Consider the following 25,913-nt stretch of genomic DNA (forward strand, 5'->3'; position numbering starts at 1 on the left):
GAGAAAAGGGAACACTCTTGCACTGCTGGTGGGAATGTGAACTGGTACAGCCACTACGGAGAACAGTATGGCGGTTCCTTAAAAAACTACAAATAGAACTACCATACGACCCAGCAATCCCACTGCTGGGCATATACCCTGAGGAAAACTGTAATTCAAGAAGAGTCATGTACCAAAATGTTCACTGCAGCTCTATTTACAATATCCAGGACATGGAAACAACCTAAGTGTCCATCATCGGTTGAATGGATAAAGAAGATGTGGCACATATATACAATGGAATATTACTGAGCCATAAAAAGACACGAAATGGAGTTATTTGTAGTGAGGTGGATGGACCTAGAGTCTGTCATACAGAGTGAAATAAGTCAGAATGAGACAAACAAATACCGTATGCTAACACATATATTGAATCTAAGAAAAAAAAATGTCATGAAGAACCTAGGTGTAAGACGGGAATAAAGACACAGACCTACTAGAGAATGGACTTGAGGATATGGGGAGGGGGAATGGTAAGCTGTGAGAAAGTGAGAGAGTGGCAAGGACATATATACACTACCAAATGTAAAATAGATAGCTAGTGGGAAGCAGCCGCATAGCACAGGGAGATCAGCTTGGTGGTTTGTTACCACCTAGAGAGGTGGGATAGGGAGGTTGGGAGGCAGGGAGACGCACGAGGGAAGAGATATGGGAACATATGTATAACTGTGTCACTTTGTTATAAGGTAGAAACTGACACAGCATTGTAAAGCGATTATACTCCAATAAATATGTAAAAAAAAATAAAAAATAAAGAATGAATTATCTTTATGGTTTATGTATAAAAGACAACGAAGAACTACAATTAGTAGGCTTACTCAAAGTAAAGATCTTAGGCATTATATAAAAAAAGATTAAATAAGTGCACATTTACATTAAGTCAATGTCAAAAATTTTTAACGTATTCTATGTATGTCTTATGATTCTCCACTTTATTCCCTCTTTCAATCTGCAGACCATCTATTAATCTAGAAAGAAAGAGGGTTTGTACTATATTTTATGCTAGGTACAATGTACTAAATCAAAAAAGTAACAGTGTTTCTGACCTCTTCCTGTTGACTGTTTCATTAGATAAGATATTCCTGATAAAAAGTCTTTATGAAAATAAATATTATCCTAAAATATAATATGATGCGTTACATTAAATTACTACATATCTATGCCTTTTAAGTTGTTACTTATGGCTTTTATTTTTCTATCTTACCACTTGCAGTATTACTTCAAAAGATATTTAACTAGCACTTACTATAATCATAAAAATATATAAAAAATAAAACTGAAATCTAGTCCAAATCTCTCATTTTATAGATTAAGAAACTGAGATCCAAACGTACGGACACTAAGGGGGGAAGGCGGGGTGAGGGGGGATGAATTGGGAGACTGGGATTGACATATATACACTAATATGTATAAAATAGATAACTAATTTAAAAAAAAGACCTATTTAAGTAATAGAAGACATGAAACAGATTTGAATTATTGTCTTATTGATTTAATGTACATATACATAAGCAAGTGTCTGCAATCCAAAGTAAAAGTAATAAATGCCCTAACCGAGGTACAAAAATATTATAATGAGTCACTTTGTTATGAAGCAGAAACTAACACACCATTGTAAAGCAATTATACTCCAATAAAGATGTTAAAAATAATACTATAATGGAATGTGCAAAGATTTTTCAGAAAAGATCATATTTAAATTGGTTCCTAAGAATGTGTATAAGTTTAATGTATAGAGATGTGGGTGGTGTTCTCAGGCTGTTGGAAAATGTGAGCAGACAGAATGCTAAGAAAGTATGAGTGTTTGGAGAAATAAAGAATAATTTGCATGGAGAAAAAAAAAAAAGAAACTGAGCTCCACCTCCTACATTGTTGGTGGGAATGTATGTTGGTACAGTCACTATGGAAAACAGTATGGAGGTTCCTCAGAAAACTAAAAATAGAATGAACCATATGATCCAGCAATCCCACTCCTGAGAATATATCCAGACAAAACTATAATTCAAAAGGATACATGCACCCCTATGTTGATAGCAGCACTATTCACAATAGCCAAAACATGGAAACAACCTAAATGTCCATCAACAGATGAATGAATAAAGAAGATGTAGTACATATATACAATGGAATACTACTTAGCCATAAAAAAGAATGAAATAATGCCATTTGCAGCAACATGGATGCAAACAGAGATTATGATACTAAGTGAAGTAAGTCAGAAAGAGAAAGACAAATACCATATGACATCACTTATATGTGGAATCTAAAATATGGCACAAATGAACCTATCTACAAAACAGAAACAGACTCATAGATGTAGAGAACAGACTTGTGGTTGCCAAGGGGGAGGGATAGACTGGGAGTTTGGGGTTGGCAGATGAAAACTATTACACTTAGAGTGGATAAACAACAAGGTTCTAATGTATAGCACAGGGAACTATATTCAATATCCTGTTATAAACCATAATGGAAAATAACATACGAAAAAGGAATGTATATATGTGTATAACTGAGTCACTTTGCTGTACAGCAGAGATCGGCACAACAGTGTAAATCAACTATACTTCAGTAAAAAAAAAAAAAAGAAAGAAACTAAGTTCCAGATAGATTAAAGTATTAATACCAGGAAAATCACCCAGCCAGTAACTGCAGTCCTGAAATTATAACTAATTAGCATTAATAGGCAATAGAATTTTGGCCATGATGACTTTATAAAGTTTTGATCTCTGAGGTGACAAAGACAAATCAAATACACTTCTAACCAGTCTTTCTTTGAATTGAATTTGTCATTGATAGTAAGATGCACCATTCTTTTACATACTATTAAAAATAAAAATTGCTGCTTATTAATCTTGACATGCCATTCACTATTGCTACATCCCAATTTTGTAGATCTTAAAATAGGGGAACGGGGAATAGTGTTAGGGAATCTTACAGTCGAGTAAGAGAGAAGATAGAGTAAGACAAATACATACAATTAGAAAACATTCTAGACAACTGCCTGGTACAAGCTCTCTACATGCCTTCCCTCACCTGACAGACATTTTTCATCCTTAAGTCCAAGCTTCCTCAGTGAAGGTATCCACATCCCTGCCATGGTGTAGTGTTTCTTTTGGGGATTAATACTGAACAGTCTGATAACTAGAATTGTTGCTTCCCTTCTTCTGCTCCTACAGTGAATCATATATATTCTTTCCAGAAAATTTTGGAATTTTCAAGTTCTAAAGTGTAACTGAATCCGATCCTTCAACAGTGCACCCTCCGCCTCTGCTAAAAGCCCTTGAAGAGCCCCCTACGCCATCTGAAAGACAAGTTTAAATTTCTTAGCAGAGCATATAAGATCTTATATGATCTGCTCCCTGCCCACCATCCCAGTCTTATGCCTAATTCCCCTATACAAATATGCTGAGATATAACCACAGTAAATGATCTGTGTTTTAATAAACATATGATTTTTCATTTGATGAACTCCTACTCATTCTTAAAGACTGCTCAAATTTCATCCCCTCACTTAAGCCTTCTCTGATGTCTCCAGCCAGAGTGATATCTCCAACAATTACAATCTAATGTATATATTGGACATGTTATAGTTAACACCGTCTGCCATGTGCAGACTTAAGTAATCCTTGACCATAACCCATGCTCTGGGGAATAGCGCAGGCTATTTTTTACAGAGGGAAGTCAATGATTAAAGTTTTGCATATTTCTCAAGGGCAGCCCTATCATACGCTGACTGGCATGAAGCGTACTGAAAATAGTAGTGTTGGCCATTAGTAAGTAACAAGAATGGGTACCTTCAGGATTTGATCTAAAGAACAGAGAGAATCAGCTTTTTCGTTGGAAGAATAGGAGCAGCTGCTACATGGAAAGGGGTGCCATTACTGAGGGGGACAATTAAGGCTGTATGAGACAACTGATAAGAGGAGCATATCCTCAGAGATGGTCCTAATTGTTTCCCAGTTCTAGCTGTATTCCATGTTCCTCCTTATCATACGTTCCCATTTACTCAGAATGACCTGTTTCTATTTCTTGAAGCAAAAACAGCCAAATATGAATATATGTATGTGTTTATGCTCCTAATATTTACAATCATCCACTCAAAAAATATTCTTTGAGCATTCAATATGTATCAAGCACTGTTCAAAGGTGTTAGGTATACAGTGGTAAACAGAATAGACAAGGGCCCTGCTCCATGAAGGATACATTCTAGTAGATAAGACAAATAATAACCAAGCAAATAAATAATTTCAGGTAGTAACAGGTACCACAAATAAAATTGGATAATATAAAACAGAAAGTTGGGAAGGGAGGAACAGTACTAGATAATGTGGTCAGGGAATGCCTGCCTGATTGAAGAGAAGGAGACAGTCCTGTGTAGGTCTGGAGAATAACATTCCAGGCAGAAGAAAGAAGCAAAAGGTCTTCTGGTGGAAACTGGTTTGCCAGTTTTAAGAAAGACAAAGTAAGACGGCCAGTGTTGACTGGAGACTAGTCATCAAAGGAGGGTATGGTAAGAGGCATATATATATGTAAATATACAAACACAGACTTATTATAAACAGAGACATATACAGAAATCAAGGTACCTCTGAATTTATATAAGGTTATTAAAGAGAGAAATATTAAACTTTATAATGAAAGCTTAGGATTTGGGTGAACTTTTGGGGATGGTTTCCTCACAGTATAATGGTGTAAATTAGCATCAGAACAGCAGGGTTTAGCACGTAATTCGAGATATCTTTTCACTCTCTCATTGGAAAATAGATCAAATATATTCATCTTTTGCTATTATATAAATAAAGTTTTGGGGTACAGAATACCATCTTTGGACAAGTACTGAAAAATAATGGCTTTATTACTATTTTTATAAATATACACATGAACTCCTTCCTCCCAACTTTCAAATAGACTATACTGTGTTCATAGGCTATTATCAACATACACTAATGATATAATAATTAGGGATGGTGATAGCAAACCTAAATTACAACTCTGATCTTTATTATTCAATTATCATTGGTCAATAAGAACAAATCAATGAAAATAGTGCTAAAAAATTCTATTTTATAATGCTATTGAAATCTTCTAAATCATAAATATTTAGTTTTAATCTTAAAAAGATAAATATATTAGACTATCATAAAACAAAAACTTACAAACTTAGTAAAATAAATAATATGCTAAATATAATTGTTTTAATTTATCAAATACTGACTTTATACTCCTGTTGAAGTTTTCTGTTTCTGTGCTCTAAAGCTACATATATGCCTAAATTAAAAAGTAAAGACAGTTATAAATTTCAAAAAAGCTTTTTGGTGACAGTTGAACCAAAGACTAGTTAACAGATTGGGCAGCAAAAGATAGCTACATGTATCAGAGAAGAGGAAACTTTTTCTGTAAAGGCCCAGATACCAAATATTCTAGGTTTTGTGGGCCATTTAGTCTCTGTCTCAACTATTCAACTCCATCATTGTAGAGCAAAAGCTGCCATAGACAGTATACAAATGAACAAGTCTGGCCGTGATCTAATAAACTTTTATTTACCAAAAGAAGTGGCAGGCCAGATTTGGCCCTCAAGCTGTAGTTTCTGAATCCCTGACAGATGCCGTTAAGTCTCTCTACTAGTTACTATACTTTGACTGCAAGCAACAGTGATTTTTGTCGGTTTTATTTACTAATGTATTCCAGAAACTTGAACAGTGCTTGGTACTTAGTAAGTACTCAATAAATATTTGTGAAGGATTGAATGAATGCTCTATTACCTCACCAAATATTAAATCTGAAGGCAAGTGGCTCTAGATTTGTTTCAGCAGTTCAATAATGTAATTTAAGGACTAAAGGCTTCCCCATCTTTCCCTTCTTCTAATCTCATTGTGTTTCTGATACATACTCTCATGGTTACAAAATGGCTATAGCAGCTTCAACATATATCACTTTCTAAAATGACAAAGAACAGGAAGGAGGTTAAGTTTTTTTCTTGCCAGTCTCTCTTTTTATCAGGGAGAAAAAGCTTTCCCAGAGGCTCTACGACAGACTCTCCCTTATACTTCACTGGGTACAAGTGAGTCACATGTTCATACTTCTTAGACCAATTCCTGGCAAAAAGAAATGTGCACTGGTTTATAATCAAAGTTTTATCACCTGAGATTGTGGAAGAAGCTCATCTCTGCTGAGCACAATGCAACTGGAACAAAATCAGGGTTATATGAAAGAAGGGAAAATAGCTCTTAGGGAGGCAACAAATAATGTCTTTCATACCCTCAATAATAAAATAAAAATAATAACAATAAAAGGTAGTATTTTCTTAGTGCCAGGAAGTGCTGTATACATATTCACTCATTTAATTATCGTATCCAATTTTCATCCTCTGGCAAGTTATGAGGAGGAAATATGATATTAAAGAAAAAATGAGACAAAAACAAAATAAAAAACATGAACTGAGTTTAAAGGAATAAACTAAAAATGGGAAGGATGATAAAATGAATATCTTTTCACCTTTTCCTAAGTCTCATTTTATAAAATGACTTCATTATTTTCTATTTGTAATCAATTCCCAGAAAATACTCACCTATACACAAATGTATTAAAAAGCTTCCAAAACCCAATAATGTGGAATTGCATACTATTGTATAATCCATGCTACTGCTAGCTTCCATTATTCAGACTTGACCATATTTAAGGTATTTTCCTTAAAAATGATAAGCTCTTTTTGATTTTGCAGTCTTTAACAGCAATACTTAAAAGAAGGTTGTTGCCCTAAGGGAATAGAGTTCACTTTAAAACCTGATGACATTTCGAGTTACTAAAAGTGCCTTTTAATAAGCTCAGAATCCATTTTTCCCATTTCCCTATTATACTAAGAATAAATACATTCATGAGCCATGACTGCAGTACTATTAAACAGGTAAAGGCAGATTTCTTTTTTTTATTTTATTTATTTATTTATTTTATTTTATTTATTTATTTTTTTTAAGGGCAGATTTTTAAAAGACTGGTTTCAAAAGGCCTGGACATAAAAGGAAGAGTATGGAGTCAAATATAGGAAACAACAAAATCATTAGCTCAATCATATAACACCGTATTATCTCCAATACATTAAAATACAAACTTAACTTACATACACTGGTGATTCAAAAATCTTAGCAATAGTCTTTAATAGGAAGATTTTTGAGAAAGAACAGTAAATCATAAAAAGTTAAAGTTAGAAAAACTTTCCCATGGGAAAAAACACAAATAAATGAGAAAAACTGAAAATCCAATTAAGAGATTTACATAGAAGAATGCAAACAAAGGAATGCCAAACTTAAAAAGAGCTTATGCTTTAAATGAATTTAAAACCAAAAAAAAATGTATTTCTTCATTTTTTGGTTTTGTTTTGTAAGGCGACAACAAAAGATATATCAGGTCTCAGTCCAGTTGCATGACCTTTAAAAGTTAAACTTGGGATAGAATAAAACTCTGAACATTTTTAGAAGAAAATGTAAGAGAAGATCTTTAGGACCACAGGCTAAGAGAGGATTTGTTATACACAAAGACCAACAACCATAAGAAGACTGATATATTCAACTACCTCAAAATTAAAAAAAAAAAAAAAAAAAGGAAAAGAAATTTCTGTTGCTCAAACATATCACAACCTGGGAACAGATATCTGAAACATACCTATTGTCTAGCACATTGAATGCGCCATTGGCACTCATTATTCATTCCCATCCCTTTCCACATCCCAGCAACTTTCATAATGGCTGAAAGTCTAAAACTATGTTTCCCGGATGTCCTTGCAGCTGGTGTGGTGGATAGAATTAAAGGTTCACCAGTGACGGGCACTTGAAGGGGATATAGAAGGCAGAAGTGAGCTGAGAACATTCCTCTATAGGTATGACAGATGGCAAGCAAAACTGATAGACGTGAGTGTCTCCTGAAGTGAGTACCTCACGCCCCACTTTCCAGTGTCAAGTTTTCAGCTCCATGGAAGTGATGCTGTAGTGGTAGCTACAGAGATGGTGGCAGCAGCATAAATTCCTGGCCTCAGAATTTCAGCCTCTAAGGTATGACTCTAAAACCAATTATCTTACCTACATAGTACTTAACTGTAAGTGACTAAATCCCCTCTTGTTTGAAGTGTCTATGATGGTTACTGTTTACACTGATCAGCACACCAGCAAATATTCAGAATACAGATTATATAAAGTACTTTGACAATTTAAGGAAAAGATAAAGAGAAAATGGGAAAAAGAAATGAACAAGCGTTTCATGAGAAAACCACACGGGTAAATAAATACATGAAAAATGGTTAACCATATTGATATTCAGGAAAATGTAAGTTAAAACCACAATGAAATACCATTTAGGACTCAAAATAACAAAAATTAAGAAACCTGGTAAGAGCAATTGCTGATAAAATATACAAATCAATAAGAACTCATAAATATCACTGGGGGGAATGTAAATTGGTATAGCCACTTTGGAAATTAGGTTGGCAATATATTGCAAAATTGAATATTCACATAGCCTATGACCCAACCCTGAAACTCTTCTGCTTATGCATGATATTGAGTGGAAAAAAAGTAAGTCTCAGAAGACTAAATAATACTACTTTTGGAAGTTTTTAAAAATGCAAAACTAAATAATATATCATTAGGAATACACATACCTACAAAAATTTTAAAAAGCAAGGGAACGATAAAAATTCAAGACAGTATTAACCGCTGGCAGAGGGAAGGAGGGGCATGGGATAGGGAAGGAAAACATGGATAAGTGCACCAGTATTGATAACATTTTAGCTCTTAACTGGATGGTGGGTTGACAGGTTTCCATTTTATCAGTATGTTTCCTAATATAATATATATTCTATACTATACTATTCATGATTGCTAATATTTATAAGGTGCTTATCATGTACCCTATTTTAAGCAATTACTTTATCCCTTACAGTCAGCTCTAAGAAATAGGTTCTGTTATTGTCTCCCACTTATAGATGAGGAAACCCTAAAGCACACAGAGGTTAACTTGTCCAAGGTCATATAGCTAATAAGCAATGGAGCCAGGAGTCAAAAAGGAAATCAGGCCCTAGCGTCCACACTCATAACCAGTACACTCCATGAATAAAATACCAAATAACAATAATAAAAGTTACCTAAGACAACAATAAGATAATCAGTAGTTAATTGATCTACCTTTCATTTTCCTTGATGACATTTTCAAGCTGTAGTTTCATCTCACCCATCTGTTTCTGAAAGAATAAAATATGGTTGCAGAAAAACATTTTCCAGACAATTAGATTTATATTAAGTAGTTCATTCATATGCAAGCAATCGGATTCTATGACACTAGTCTACAGATAAGAAACAATTATTCTTCACTTCTAACAAGCAATATTAAATATAGATATTTTAATGATACACAGAACGTAATAGAACATTTTGAATAGAATATAAGTAAAAATATTTTATATAACATATTAATAAATATGTTAAAATGTAATTCCTATATTTAGAGATGTTTATAGGAAAAGAGATGTAAGATATTCCTTAATATGTCACTGTAAGAAATATCCGATGATCCCTAGACCTTGAATATATATCGTTTTTCATCTTAGTTTAGGTGAAGCCCATGTAAGTGCTTGAATTTCAAGAAGTAAAATGTTAATGGCGAAAAAAGCAAATAAAGATCTTCTTTAGCAATAATTCATTCAGTCTCTGATTGACCACCTTGTTTAGTTGTATAAACTCTCTGCACTACACAAGGCTGCTACAGTAAACCAATGTGGTCACTAACACATACATTAGTAGGAAAGATGGTAAAAAAAAAAAAAAATCACTAACTAAAATACCAATACGAATAAAATATATACTGTAAAGGGAATGAAATGAAGGTATTTTTAATTTTCTCTGAGGGGTTAAAGGGATTGTAAGATTTCAACAGGAAAGAAAGGGCATTTCAAGTAGGGTGAAATATGAGTAAAAGCAAAGAAGCAAAAAATATTAGACAACACAGGCATAGTCATCAGTTCTCAGTAAGAGTAAACGAGCAAGTGGAGATCAGGAAGGAGGCCATGTAAAATCATACTTAAAACAAAACTGCAATCAATTCATGATCTGTCGATTACTCTTGATTGGGTACCCCAGGCTAAAGGAGAAGAGCCAATCCTGGAGTGAACCTGGCAAGGGAAGGGTGGAACAGGCAATCCTCCAAGCCTTTCTCTCTCCCTTTCAACTAGAGAAGCTCAAGGAAGCTTCCCCTAGGAAAACAGTAACAGCCAATTATAACTACAAAGCCGGCTTGAAAGGTGAACCTTTCCCAGGTCCCTGCTGTGCCTGAATCACAATTAAATCAAAATGAATGAATTCACTACCAGATAACTGAGAACTGACCACACATGGAGCTATGCAATGAGAGGTAAAACTGGAAAGGCAGGTGGCAGGTCTTGCTTGAATGCCATGCAGACTAAGAGGTTTGGATTTTATTGTAGCAATTATCCCCATTTTGTAATTATTTTTTTAAAAATCAATCTTTAAAAATTACAAAAATGTCAGCGTATCTTGAAAAATATTATTCAAATAATTAGGTAGGATATATGCATTAACTAGGATTCAGGGTGGATCATGACAGTAACACTAAAGATTCTTTACTGTAAAATATTTCAAAACATTTAATCGTTGAAAGAAAACAAAAATTCAGCAGTACCTTTCTTATCATCAAATTTTCCCCTATTATTTACATTTTCTGGAAGAAACTTTCATATAGAGAATTATTGTGAATATTTTCCTGCTTTCAAGATATACTATTTTTTGACTGGTCAATAAGATAAATCATAAGAGCTACTGCTACTCAATAATATCTATGTGAGCAAGTGTTTTAAGAAGTAGCTGTCAACATCTTTTTGTCTCTAAAAGTAGCAACTATTCTTGCCCCTTAGGCTTTCTGCTACAGCTTCCTCTCTCTTGAAATTAATCCAGTAATCACTCTTAGATGGAGAATGTCAAATGGAAAAACGAAGTTAAACACCTTAGTAAACTAGCTGATTAAAGACATATATGAATCAGGTAAATTATAAAAAATTAAAATTTAAAACAGTTTAATTTCAAGGTAACTAGATATTCCATTTTATAACAATCAAACCATATGTCATTATAGCAATTTTGAGAGAGTGAATTCAGCAGAAACTTTAGGCTCACTAGTCCTAAAAATAAAAGCAAAATACCATTTGTGCAAAAGAGAGCTTTCTGTTGTTCTTTATCAATTAAAAAATTTAAACAAACAGCTCATACAGCTCAACAGCAAAAAAACAACCACCCAATCAGAAAATGGGGGGAAGATCTAAATAGACATTTCTCCAAAGAAGACATACAGATGGCCAACAGGCACATGAAATGATGCTCAACATCATTAATTATTAGAGAAATGCAAATCAAAACCACAGTGAAGTATCACCTCAGACTGGTCAGAATGGCCATCATCGAAAAGTCTACAAACAATACATACTGGAGAGGGTGTGGAGAAAAGGGAACCTTCCTACACTGTTGGTGGGAATGTAAACTGGAAAACAGTATTGAGGTTCCTTAAAAAACTAAAAGCAGAGTTACCATATGATCCAGCAATCCCACTCCTGGGTATATATCCGGAAAAGACAAAAACTCTAATTCAAAAAGATACATGCACCCCAATGTTCAGAGCTGCACTATTTACAATAGCCAACAGTTGGAAGCAACCTAAGTGTCTATCAACACATGAATGGGTAAAAAAGATGTGGTGTACATATACACAATGGAATATTATTCAGTCATAAAGAATGAAATAATGCATTTGCAGCAACATGGATGGTCCTAGAGATTATCATACTAAGTAAAGTAAGTCAGAGAAAGACAAATATCATATGATATCATTTATATGTAAAATCTAAAAAAAAAAATTATACTTAAAACAGAAACAGACTTACAGAAGTAGAAAACAAACTTATGGTTACCAAAGGGGAAAAGAGGAGGCAGGGATAAATTAAGAGTTGGGGATTAACAGATACACACTACTATATATAAAACAGATAAACAACAAGGACCTACTGTATAGCACAGGGAACTAGATTCAATATCTTGTACTAACCTATAATGGAAAAGAATCTGATAAAGAATACATATATATATACACACACACATATAAATGTGTAAATGTGTATAACTGAATCACTTTGCTGTACACCAGAAAATAACATGTAAATTGATTACAGGTAAACATTTTCTTCCATCAATGTTTTTGTAAAGAAAGGGAGTCTATTTTTTCTTTTTTTAATAAGAAAATATTACCAAATGGTTGATAGCTATGATTCCATACCTGATAATATTTCAGCTGCCCATTTAGCTCTTCCAGATGCTTATCATACTCAGTAATAAGAGGAACTAAAAAGCTAAAGAAAATTTCAAAGTTAAAAAGATACATATTCTTTTTAATCTAGTTTAATAAATATGTAACATGAAATAAATTAAACATCAAAATTTTTGTTAATTTTCTCCATAGCAATCAATACTTTGCCTTTTTCCTAAACCAGAGGTTCTCAACCTTAGCTCAATTAATATTTTAGGCTGAATAATTTTTTGTTGTTGGGGGCTGACCTGTGCACTGTAGGATGTTTAGTAGCATTCCTGGCCTCTACCCATTAGATGCCACTAGCACCCTTACCCTCCACAATTGTGACAAGCAAAAATGTTTCTAGACATTGTCAAATATCTGGGGAGGGAAGGGAAGCAAAAATCACTCAGTTGAGAACCACTATTATAGACAATAATACTGGCTTTTTTCCCCTTGTCAATTCAATGACAGATCATTTAAACCTAATTATAGCAGAATATAAAATAAACATTCCTAATACTAAAAAATTAACAATAATTAAACATAATTAAGAAAATAATATTTTTCTGGTAATTCAACCTTACCTTTGGTCAACTACTGAGTTTTCTACTGTGTCACCTGCAACTCCTTTGAAGACAGATTTCTATAACAGAAAATACTGCATATTAAAATTTTGTTTTCTTACATCTTTCTAGTCAAAACTGACAGTAGTTTAAAATTAAATACAAGTAAACATTTTATAACCTTAAATCTGTCACTGCAATTACACAAGAGGGAAAGAGAAAAAAAAAGTTATATTAGTTGATGCCGAAAATGTATTCAGTAAATTTTAACACCCATACATAATAAAACTCTTGGCAAATAGAAATAGGAAGAAATTTCTCGATTGATAAAGAACATCTACCAAAAACCTACATCAATTACTATTCTTCATAGTGGAACATCAGAAGCACTGCACGAAATTCAGTAATAAAACAAGGCTGCTCACTATCACTGCTAAAACTCAGCATTGTACTAAAGGTTCCAATCAGTGGAATCTGCTGCAGGGACAGGGGGTTGGAGATCTAAAGGTTGAAAAGGAACATACAATACTATTCTCATCTACAATTTGACCATTTACCTAGAAAACTCTCTCTATAATCTACCAATTATTAGGACTAAGAACAGAGTACACCAAGTCACCAGATAGAAGATCAAACATAAAAAAAAACAGCTGCTTTCCCAAATACCAGCAATAATCAGAAAATGTGATAGGAAAAAATATGGTATTCACTACTATAAGAAAAGGTAGTACTTGAGAATAAAACAAAAAAAAATGTTGCAATAACTTTAATAAAATATTTACTGAAGGACATAAAGGATCTAAATAAACAGGGTTCTATACCATATTCATATGTGGAACAGTCAGTATTATAAGTGTATCTGTTTCTTAAAATTCACTGCAGGTACAATGCAATTCCAAAAAAGAAATCCAATAGAATAATTTATGAAACTTGATCTTAAACAGATGGTAAAGTTCCTATGTTTGAGTAAATGTGCAAGAATAGCCAAGATAATCTGGCCAAAAAAAAAAAAGAGGGAGAACTTGCTCTACATGACAAAACACTATAATGCTAGAGTAATTAAAACAATATGGTTCAGACACAGTAACAAACAGAACAGTACAGAAAATTCAGAAATAGATTCAAGTATTTATGGGTATGCAGTATATAAAAGAAGTGGAATTATAACTATAATAAATGGACAAAGTACTGCTTTTCAACTAATAGTGTTTGGTAAAAAAGTAAAATTAGATCCCAGCACACACTAAATGGAAAGAAAATTACAGATAGATTAAAGATCCAAATGTTTTAAAAATTTAACAACTATTTAAAGAAAATGTATTATTGACCTTGAGATACAGAAAGCTTTCTTAAGCTCTAAAAATGCAGAGACTATTGTCTGCTTTGTTCACCAATATTCCAAGCAGTGCCTGGCATACTCTCACTCAAAATACATTTTCTAGCTGAAAAACATAAGTAGTAAAATCTATAAACGGAAGAAATAACATATTTTACAATATCCAAATTTAAAACTTCTATACAACTAATGACACCATAAGCAAGGTTAAGAGGACAGTATAATTTTAACATGACCAAAAAACACAGTAACTATTATAAAGTATGCAGAAACATTCAAAACACAAGGAGATGTATAAGAACTTTCAGTGGAGCTTTTACTGTAATTAAAAAAAAATAGGATAAATGAAAAATAATACAATAGGATCTCATAAGTAGGTCAAAGGATTAGCAAGACATATGTATCAACATGGATATATCACCAAAAAAGGGGTTACCTTCTAGGTGTAGAAGGAAGGGAATGGGACAGAGGGAAGGACAGACAGATTCAAAGGGATTTTTTTAAAAAATAAAGTATAGTTGACTTATTGTGTAAGTACTGTACACAGTACTGAGTTAGGTGTATAGCAAAGTGATTCAGTTATTTCATATATATACATTTCAGATTACTTTTCATTGTAGGTTATTACAAGATACTGAATATAGTTCCCAGCGCTATACAGTACATTCTTGTTCCTTATGTATTTTACAAATAGTAGTTTGTACCTGTTAATCCCAAATTCTTAGTTCTTCCCTCCCCCTCCTTATCTCCCCTTTGGTAACAATAAGTTTGTTTTCTATGTTTGAGAGTTCGTTTCTGTCTGTATATAAATTCATTTGTATTTTTAGATTCCACATACAAGTGGTATCATATGATACATGTCTGACTTACTTCACTAAAGTATGATATTCTATAGGTCCATCCATGTTGCTGCAAATAGCAATATTTCATTCTTTTTTATGAGTGAGTTAATATTCCACTGTATATTTATACTACATATTCTTAGACCAATCATCTGTTAATGGGCCCTTGGGTTGTTTCCATGTCTTGGCTATCGTAAATAGTGCTGCTATGAACATAGGGGTGCATGTATCTTTTTGAAATACAGTTTTCATCTTTTCTGGATATATACCAAGGAATGGGATTGCTGCAGCAGATGGTAACTCTATTTTTAGATTTTTAAGGAAACTCCATACTGTTTTCCATAGTGACTACACCAATTTACCTTCCCACCAATAGTGTAGGAGGGTTCCCTTTTCTCCACACCCTCTCCAGCATTTATTATTTGTACAGTTTTTGATGATACCCATTCTGACCAGTGTGAGGTGACATCTCTTTGTGGTTTTGAGTTGCATCTTTCTGATAATAAGTGATGGTGAGCATTTTTTCATGAGCCTGTTGGCCACATGTAAGTCTTCTTAGGAGAAATGTCTGTTTAGGTCTTGTGCCCAGTTTTTGATTGGGTTATTTATTTTTTTGTTATTGAGTTGTATGAGCTGCTTGTATATTATGGAAATTAAGCCCTTGTCAGTCGCATCATTTGCCAATATTTTCTCCCAGTTGGTAGGTTGTCTTTTCATTTTGTTTACGGTTTCCTTTGCTATGCAAAAGCTTGTAAGTTTTATTAGGTCCCATTCATTTACCTTAGCTTTTATTTCTTTTACATTGGCAGAATGATCTAAGAAAATATTGCTATCAGTTATGTCTAAGAATGCTCTGCCTATGTTCTCTTCTACAAGTTTTATGGTGTCATGTCTTAAATTTAGGTCTTTAAACCATTTTTGTATATGGTATGAGGCAGTGCACCAATTTCAGTGACTTACATGTAGCTGTCCAGCTTTCTCAACACCATTTGCTAAAGAGACTGTCATTGCTCCATTGTACATTCCTGCCTCCTTTGTCAGAGGTTAACTGACCATAGGTGTGTGAGTTAAATTCTTGGCTCTCTATTCTAAAGATCCATTGATCTGAAGTCTGGAAGGGTTATGCCTCCAGCTTTATTCTTTTTCCTCAGGATTGCTGTGGCAATTCGGGGTCTTTTGTGGTTCCATATATATTTTACGATTATTTGTTCTAGTTTGGTGAAAAATGTCATGGATATTTTGATAGGGGTCACATTATATCTGTAGATTGCTTTGGGTAGTATGGCCATTTTAACAATATTAATTCTTCCAATCCAAGAGCATGAGATATCTTCCCTTTTCTTTGAATTACCTTCAATTTCCTTTATCAATGTTATATAGTTTTCAGCTCCTTGGTTAAGTTTACTCCTAGGTATCAATACTTTTTTCTTTTTGATGTGATTTTAAATGGGATTGTTTTTACACTTTCTCTGATATTTTATTGTTAGTGTAAAGAAAAGCAACAGATTTCCGTATATAATCTTGTAGACTGCTACTTCGCTCAATTCATTTATTAGTACTGAATAGGTTTTACGTGGAGACTTTAGGGTACTCGAAATAGAGTATCATATCATCTGCAAATAGTGATGTTTTAAGTTCTGCCCTTCCAATTTGGATAAAATTTATTTACTTTTCTTGTCTGATTGCTGTGGCTAGGATTTGCAATACTATGTAGAATAACAGTGGTGAGAATGGGCATCTTGTCTTAAATCTGAATTTATTGGGGGGCCTTTCAGCTTTTCACTACTGAATATTATGTTGGCTGTGGGTTTGTCATAAGCAACTTTTATTATGTTGAGATATGTTCCCTCTAAATCCACTTTGGTGAGTTTTTATCATGAATGGATATTGAATTTTGTCAAATTTTTCTGCATCTATTGAAATTATCATGTGGTTTTTGCCTTTGCTTTCATTAATATGGTGTATAATATTGATTGATTTGTGTATTGAACCATCCTTGTGACCCTGGAATGAACCCAACTTCATCACGGAATGCTCCTTTTTATGTATTGTTGGATCCAGTTTGCTAATATTTCACTGACAATTTTTGCATTTATATTTGTCAAAGATATTCGCCTGTAATTCTTTTTTCTGCAGTGTCTCTGTCTGGTTTTGTTACTAGGGTGATTGTGGCTTCACAGAATGACTTTGAGACTGTTCTCTCCTCTTCAATCTTTTGGAATAGTTTGAAAAGGATACATTTAAGTTCTTCTTTGTATGTTAGGGAGAATTCCCCAGTGAAGCCATCCAGTCCTGGACTTTTGTTGGAAGAGGTTCTTAGGTCTGTCTACCAAGACAACAGAAATAAAAGCAAATACAAACAAATGGGACCTAATCAAACTTAAAAGCTTTTGCACAACAAAAGAAATCACCAACAAAATAAAGACAATCTACAGACTGGAAGAAAATATTTGCAATGATTCAACTGACAAGGGTGTGTGTGTGTTAATCTCAAATCCCTAAATTATCCCTCCCCATCCCTGTCCCCTTTGGTAACCTTCAGTTTATTTTCTATGTATGTGAGTCGGTTTCTGTTTTGTAAATAACTTCCTTTATATCATTTTTTTAGATTCCATGTATAAGTGATATCTTATGGTATCTGTCTTTGTCTGACTTACTTCACTAAAGTATGATATCTCTAGGTCCATGCATGTTGCTACAAATGGCATTATTTCATTCTTTTTATGGCTGAGTATTATCACATTTTATGTATATGTGTGTGTGTGTGTGTGTATATATATACCACATTTTCTTTATCCATTTCTCTGTCAATGGACATTCAGGTTGCTTCCATGGCTATTGTAAATGCTGTGGCTATGAACATTGGGGTGCATGTATCCTTTTGGTTTAGTTTTTTTTTTCTTTTTAAAAAAATATTTATTTTGGCTGTGCTGGATCTTAGTTGTGGCACATGGGATCTTCGTTGCAGCATGCAGGATCCTTAGTTGCAGCATGCGAGTTTCTTAGTTGCAGCATGCAGTTTTCTTTCTTTTTTTTTTTTTTTTTTAGTGGGATCTTCCCAGACTGGGGCACAAACCCATGTCCCCTGCATCGGCAGGCACTCTCAACCACTGCGCCTCCACGGAAGCCCGCATGCAGTTTTCTTAGTTGCGGTGTGCGGACTTCTTAGTTGAGGCATGTGGACTCTTAGTTGCGGCAAGCCTGCAGGATCTAGTTCCCCGACCAGGGATTGAACCTGGGCCCCCTGCATTGGGAGCATGGAGTCTTACTTACTGAACCATCAAGGAAGTTCCTGCATGTATCCTTTTGAATTAGAGTTTTCTGTAGATATATGCCCAGGAGTGGGAATGCTGGATCATATAGTAACTCTATTTTTAGTTTATTAAGGAATCTCCATACTGTTTTCCACAGTGAATGCACCACTTTACATTCCCACCAAAAGTTTAGGTGCGTTCCCTTTTCTCCACACGCCCTCCAGCATTTGTTATTTGTAGACTATTTAATGATGACCATTCTGACTGGTGTGAGGTGATACCTCAGTGTAGTGTGAATTTCCATTTCTGTGATAACCAGCGATGTTGAGCATCTTTTCATGTGTGTATTGGCCATCTGCATGTCTTCCTTGAATTCTGCCCGTATTTTGATTGCGTTGTATGTCTTTCTTTGATACTGATGTGTATAAGCTCTTTGTATACTTTGAAATTAATCCCTTGTCAGCAATAGCATTTGCAAATATTTCCTCCCAATCCATAGCTTGTCTTTTTGTTTTGTGTATGGTTTCCTTTGGTGTACAAAAACTTTTAAGTTTAATTAGGGGACTTCCTTTTTTTTTAAGGAGCCTCATTTTATTTGTTGAGAGACTATTCTTCTTCTTTTTAAGTATTTATTTATTTGGCTGCACCAGGTCTTAGTTCTGGCATGCGGGATCTTTGTTGCCACATGCAGGATCTTTAGTTGTGGCATTCAGGATCTTTAGTTGTGGCATACAGGATCTTTTAGTTGCAGCGTGCGGGCTCTTAGTTGCATCATGCAGGATCCAATTACCTGACCAGGGATCGAATCCAGGCCCCCTGCATTGGGAGTGCAGAGTCTTAACCGCTGGATCACCAGGAAGTCCCCATTTGTTTATTTTTGTTTTTATTTTCATTACTCTAGGAGGTGGATCAAACAACATCTTGCTGTGATTTATGTCACAGAGTGTCCTGCCTATGTTTTCCTCTAAGAGTTTGATAGTGTCTGGCCTTACATTTAGGTCTTTAATCCATTTTGAGTTTATTTTTTGTGTATTGTGTTACAGGATATTCTATATTTCATATACTTCATTCTTTTCCATGTAGCTGTCCAGTTTTCCCAGCACCACTTATTGAATAGACTGTCTTTTCTTTATTGTATATTCTTGCCACCTTTGTCATAGATTAGCTGACTATAAGTGCGTGGGTTTATTTCTGGGTTTATTCTGTTCTATTGATCTTTGGGTGCTTTTGTGCCAGTACCATACTGTTTTGTTTACTGTAGCTTTTTAGTATAGTCTGAAGTCAGGGAGTGTGATTCCTCCCACTCCATTTTTCTCAATATTGTTTAGGCTATTTAGGGTCTTTTGTGTTTCCACTCTAATTTTTAAATTTTTGTTCCAATTCTGTGAAAAATGCCACTGGTATTTTGATAGGGATTGCACTGAATCTGTAGATTGCCTTGAGTAGTATGGTCATTTACCAATATTGATTCTTCCCATACAAAAACAGGTCTTTTGCCTCAAGTAGGTTTATTCCTGGATATTTTATTCTTTTTCATATGATGGAAAATGGGACTGTTTCCTTAATTTCTCTTCCTGATATTTCATTGTTAGTGTATAGAAATGCAACAGATTTCTGTATATTAATTTTGCTTATTTTTATGTTAATTTTGTATTCTATGACTTTACCAAATTCATTGATGAGCTCTAATTTTCTGGTGGCATCTTTAGGATTTTCTTATCACCATATCAACTACAAACAGTGACAGTTTTACTTCTTCCTTTCCAATCTGGATTCCTTTACTTCTTGTCTTCTCTGATTGCTGTGGCTAGACTAGGACTTCTAATAGTATTTTGAATAAAAGTGGTGAGAGTGGGCATCCTTGTTCCTGACTGTAGATGAAATGCTTTCAGCTTTTTAACACTGAGCATGATGTTAGCTGTGGGTTTGTCATATGGCCTTTATTATGTTGAGGTGTGTTCCTTCTATGCCCATTTTCTGAAGAGTTGTTTTTTTTTTTATCATAAATGAATGTTGAATTTCATCAACAGTTTTTCTGCATCTGTTGATGTGTTCATATGGTTTTTGTTCTTCAAATTGCTAATGTGGTGCATATCATTGATTGATTTGAGGATATCAAAAAATCCTTGCATCCCTGGGATAAATCCTAGTTGATCATGGAGTATGATCCTTTTAATGTATTGTTGGAGTCAGTTTGTTAGTATTTTGTTGAGGAATTTTGCATCAATGTTCTTCAGGGATAATGGCCTGTAATTTTCATTTTTCGTGATATCTTTGTCTGGTTTTGGTATCAGGGTGATGGTGGCCTCATAGAATGAGTTCGAAGTGTTCCTTTCTCTGCAATTCTTTGGGATAGTTTCAAAAGGACAGGTGTTAACTATTCTCTAAATGTTTGGTAGAATTCAATTTTGAAGCCATCTGGTCCTGGACTTCTATTGGTTGGTAGTTTTTAAATTACTGATTCAATTTCTGTACTGGTAATTTGTTCATATTTTCTCTTTTTTCCTGGTTCAGTCTCAGACTGTACCTTTTCTAAGAATTTGTCCATTTCTTCTAGGTTGTCCATTTTATTGAAAATAGTTGCTCATGGTAGTCTCTTATAATCCTTTGTATTTTTATAGTGTCAGTTGTACCTTCTTTTTCATTTCTGATTTTATTAATTTGCACTCTCTCCCTTTTTTTTCCTGATGAGTTTGGCTAAAGGTTTATCAATTTTATCTTTTTCAAAGACCAGCTTTTAGTTTCGTTGATCTTTCCTACTGCTTTTTTTTTTCAGTCTCTATTTCATTTATTTTTTGTGATCTTTATGATCTCTTTCCCTCTACTAACTTTGGGTTTTGTTTGTTCTTCTTTCTCTAGTTCCTTTAGTTATAAAGTTAGGTTGTTTGAGATTTTTCTTGTTTCTTGAGGTAAGCTTACATCACTAAAAACATCCCTCCTAGAAATACTTTTGCTATGTCTAATAGGTTTTGGATCAGCATGTTTTCATTTTCATTTGTCTCTAGGTATTTTTTAATTTCCTCTGATTTCTTTAGGGATAAACTGGTTGTTCGGTAGAATATTGTTTAGTTTTCATGTATTTGTGGACTTTTGCTTTTTTTTTTCCTTGTAGTTGATTTCTAGTCTCATAGTGTTGTGGTCAGAAAAGATGCTTGATAGGATTTCAATTTTCTTAAATGTACCTAGGCTCGTTTTGTAGCCAAGTATGATTTATCCTGGAGAATGTTCCAGTTGCAGTTGAAAAGAATGTGTATTCTGCTGGTTTCAGATGGAATGGTCTATTTATATATCAAGTCCATTTGGTCTAATGTGTTATTTTAAGGCCTGTGTTTCTAATTGATTACATCCATGGATATAAGTTGGATGTTAAAATCCCCTACCATTATTGTGTTATTGTTGATAGTTCCTTTAATATCTGTTAATATTTGACATATTGAAGTGCTCCTATGTTGGGTGCACATATATTTACAATTGTTATACCTTCTTGGATTGATCCCTTGATCATCATGCAGTCTCCTCCTTTAGGTCTTGTAACAGTCTTCATTTTAAAGACTTTTTTTTTTTTCTGATAAATATTGCTACTCCAGTTTTCTTGTGATTTCCATTTGCATGGAATACCTTTTTCATCCCCTCACTTTGTCTGTGTGTGTGTCTAAATTTGAAGTAACTCTCCTGTAGGCAGCATATATATGTCTTGTTTTTGTATTCATTCAGTCTGTGTCTTTTGGTTGGAACCTATAATCTGTTTACGTTTAAGGTAATTATAAATAGGTATGCTCTTATTGCCATGATTTGTTAATCATTTTGGATTTGTTTTGGGGGTCTTTTCTCCCCCACTTTCTTCTTTTGTTATCTTCTCTTGTGATTTGATGACTATCTTTAGTGTTATGTTTGGATTCCATTTTCTTTTTGTGTGTATTATCTATTATAGATTTTTGGTTTTCAGTTATCATGACATTTTTGTACAGCAGTCTATATATGCACATGACTGTTTTAAGTTGATCTCTTCATTTCAAATGCATTTTAAATACCCTAAATTTGTAATCTCCTCCCCCCCCACAATTACTATTGTTCATATGATATTTTACATCTAATTATTTTGTGTATCCCTAAACTACTTATTGTGAATATAGATTATTTTACTAGTTTTGTATTTTAACCTTCCTAGTAGCTTGGTGTGTGGGTGATTTCCTACCTTTAGTGTATGCTTGCCTTTACTGGTGAGCTTTCTCATTTTGTAATTTTCTTGTTTCTAGCTGTGGCCTTTTCTTTTTCACCTAGAGAAGTTCCTTTAACATTTGCTACAAAGCTGGTTTGGTGATGCTGAATTTCCTTTAGCTTTTGCTTGTCTGTAAAGCTTTTGATTTCTCCATCAAATCTGAATGAGAGCCTTGCTGGGTATTCTTGGTTGTAGGTTTTTCCCTTTCATCACTTTAAATATATTGTGCCACTTTTTTTGGGTATGCAGAGTTTCTGCTGAAAAATCAGCTGATAACCTTATGGGAGTTCCCTTGTATGTTATTTGTTGCTTTTCCCTTGCTGCTTTTAGTGTTCTTTATCTTTAATTTTTGTCACTCTAACTACAATGTGTCTGGGTGTGTTCCTCTTTGGGTTAACCCTATATAGGACTCTCTGTACTTCCTGCACTTAAGTGACTATTCTTTTTCCCATGTTACAAAAGTTTTCAGCTATTATGTCTTCTAATATGTTCTCAGACCCTTTCTCTTCTCCTTTTGGGTCCCCTATAATTCAAATACTAGACTTGGACTTGGTATTGTCCCAGAGGTCTTTCAAACTGTCCTCATTCTTTTCATTCTTTTTTCCTTCTTTTGTTCAGCAGCAGTGATTTCCACTACTCTATTTTCTAGCTCACTAATCCATGCTTTGGAATCATTTAGTCTACTATTGCTTCTTGTAGTGTATTTTTCACTTCAGTTATTGTATTCTTCATCTCTGTTTAGTTGTTCTTTATATTTTCCATCTCTTTATTACAAACTTCTGACTTCTTGCTCTGTGCATCCATTCTCCTCCTGAGTTCTTTAACCATCTTTATGGTCATTCCTCTCAACTCTTTCTCAGGTAGACTGCCTATCTTATTTCTTCTTTTGGGGTTTCATCTTGTTCCTTTGTCCGGAACATATTCCTCTGCTGCCTCATTTTGTTTAAGTTGCTATTTGTATTTTTATTATGTGGTGGATTAGTTATGTTTCTCGATCTTGGAGAAGTGGCCCTCTGCAGGAGGCATCCTATGCATCCCTGCTGGGTACTCCCGTCTTGTCACCTAAGTTATATGCTCTAGGGGTTCCCCCTAATAGGGTTGTGTGGATCCTTCTCTTCTGGTGGGCTCTCTGGGCAGTCTAGTAGGCTTGGTTGACCCCTAGTCTGGTTGCTGGCTAGGCCCTGCCTTATGTGGATGCTGTTGGTTGCTGTTTAGTGGGGCCTGGTCATGAGGTGGCTGGCTGTGGAATCCTAGGGGGCCGCAGGACTAGTGCTGGCTCACTGGTGGGTGGAGTCAAGGTCCCAAAGATTCTGGAGCTGTTGCCCATCCACTGTTGCCAGATCCTGGGACTAGACTACTGGTGGGCAGAGCTTGTCCTGGAGTCTGGCTGCAGGGCCCAGAGATCACAGAGATCATTTGAGAATGTTGGGTGGTTGGGGCCAACTCCTGACACAGTTGGGTATGGGCTCCAGGGTGTCCTGAAGGTGGCTTTGGGCTGCTGGTGGGCTAGGCCAGGGCCTAACTGGTCCAAGGGTAAATTGTTTTCTTGCTTCTGTTGTCTGCCCCCTGGTGGGTGAGGCTGGTTGAGAGGACTGTGCAGGCTTGCAGGCAGGAGGAGGCGGTGCCTGGTCACTTGTGAGTGGAGCTGGGTGTTGGTCCTCTGGTGGGCAGGGCTTCCAGGGACATGTCTAGAGGAGCCTGTGGGCTCATGAGGTCATGAGGCAACCTGTCTGCTGATGGGTTGGGCTGTGTCCCTGCTCATTTAGTTGTTTGGCCTGAGGCATCCCAGCACTGTAGCCTGTAGGCTGTTGGGTGGTGCCAGGTCTTGGCACTAATGAGCTTAAGGGACGATCCCAAGATGTCAGCAGCCATAGAAGCAGCATTCAGGTGGCTGAATGTTCCCCAAAATGTCTGACACCAGTGTCTACATCCCCAGAGTAAGCTGCATCTGCCCCCATCTCTCGACGAGACTATCCAAGACCAGCAGATAGGTCTGTCCCAAGCTCCTATCAAATTACTTCTTCTGTCCTGGGTCCCAGTGCATGTGAGGCTTTGTGTGCGCCCTTTAAAAGTGTAATCTCTATTTCCCCCAGTCCTTAGGAGCTCCTGCACTTAAGCCCTGCTGCCCTTCAAAACCAAGTGCTCTGGGGGCCTATCTTCCTAGTGCTGGACCTGGGCTGGAGAGCCCACTGTGGGGCTCAGAACCCTCACTCCTGTGGGAAAACCTCTGCAATATAATTATTCCCCAGTTGGTCACCCAGTTGGGGGGTATGGGATTTGATTATATCAGGAGTCCGCCTCTTCTAGCCATCTTATTGTGATTTCTTCTTTTTGTCTCTATCTGTAGAAGATGTTTTGTGATAGGTTCCAGTCTTTTTCATCAATGATTTTTCTGCTTGTGATTTCAGTGTGCTCATGAGAGGAGGTGAGATCAGGGTCTCTCTACTCTGCCATCTTTAACCTTGGAGTGACTTATATGTGAGCTCCTCTTTTGGTCTCTGCATTTTCCTTCTCCTACTTTGTTTCTCTGGGTTGTTATGAATGTCTATTGGTAAAGCCACTGTGTGGAAGGATCCTGGGACCAGAGCTCTCTGCTCCAATGACTACATTATCCTCATCACATGAAGAGATGCTTCTTCTTTTTCAGGAGTATCTGAGAGCCTCAAACCTTCTTTCTACTCCACCCACCCTTCTCCTCAAAAGAAGCAGCTGTCTTATCAAACTGTGCAATGGGGAGAAGAGTCACTGCCCACACCTACTGTATGTTTTTGATTTGTGGTTACCCTGGATTTCAAGTATGCTGACCTATAACTATACCTACTTGCATTAAACTGATAGTCACGCAAGTGCAAACACATCGTAAATGATCTACATTTTTATATTTCCCTGCCCCACATTTTGATTTTGATGTCCTATTTTATATCTTGATGCTTATCCTTTTTCTGTTAATCACTTTTGCTTATAATCACTATTACAATTTTTTGTTTTTTAAACCTACATTGCTTATTTAAGTGATCTTCAATCATTTTATATATTTGCCTTTCCTATTGTGATTTTCCCTTTCCTATAGATTCTTGCTTTTTCTTTTTTTCTATTTAGAGTAGGGTAGGTTTAATATTGCTGTATGTTTTTAGTTTTTACTTGTCTGAGAAATTTTTTCTCTCTCCTATTCTAAATGATCATCTTGCTGGATAGAGTATTCTAGGTTGCAAATTTTTCTCTTTCAGGAATCTGAATATATCATGCCACTCTCTTCTGGTGTGCAAAGCTTCTACAGAGAAATCAGCTGATAGTCTTATGGGGATTCCCGTGTAACTGTTT

General features: G+C 35.2%; 1 protein-coding gene across 1 annotated transcript in view; it reads right to left on the reverse strand.

Moving 5' to 3' along the window:
• The window catches only part of SCLT1 (sodium channel and clathrin linker 1), a 254,147-nt gene that overhangs the window by 183,896 nt on the left and 44,338 nt on the right, over positions 1-25,913 (reverse strand). Inside the window, exons 3-5 of the mRNA XM_024745118.1 lie at positions 12,963-13,021; positions 12,364-12,436; positions 9,213-9,268 (exon numbers count right to left, since the gene is read on the reverse strand). Of these exons, the coding sequence (XP_024600886.1) occupies positions 9,213-9,268; positions 12,364-12,436; positions 12,963-13,021 (188 nt within the window). The remainder of the gene's footprint in view (positions 1-9,212; positions 9,269-12,363; positions 12,437-12,962; positions 13,022-25,913) is intronic.

Source organism: Neophocaena asiaeorientalis, unplaced genomic scaffold (genome assembly GCF_003031525.2).
Source record: "Neophocaena asiaeorientalis asiaeorientalis breed wild unplaced genomic scaffold, Neophocaena_asiaeorientalis_V1.1 scaffold65, whole genome shotgun sequence".
NCBI classification, from domain to species: Eukaryota; Metazoa; Chordata; class Mammalia; order Artiodactyla; family Phocoenidae; genus Neophocaena; species Neophocaena asiaeorientalis.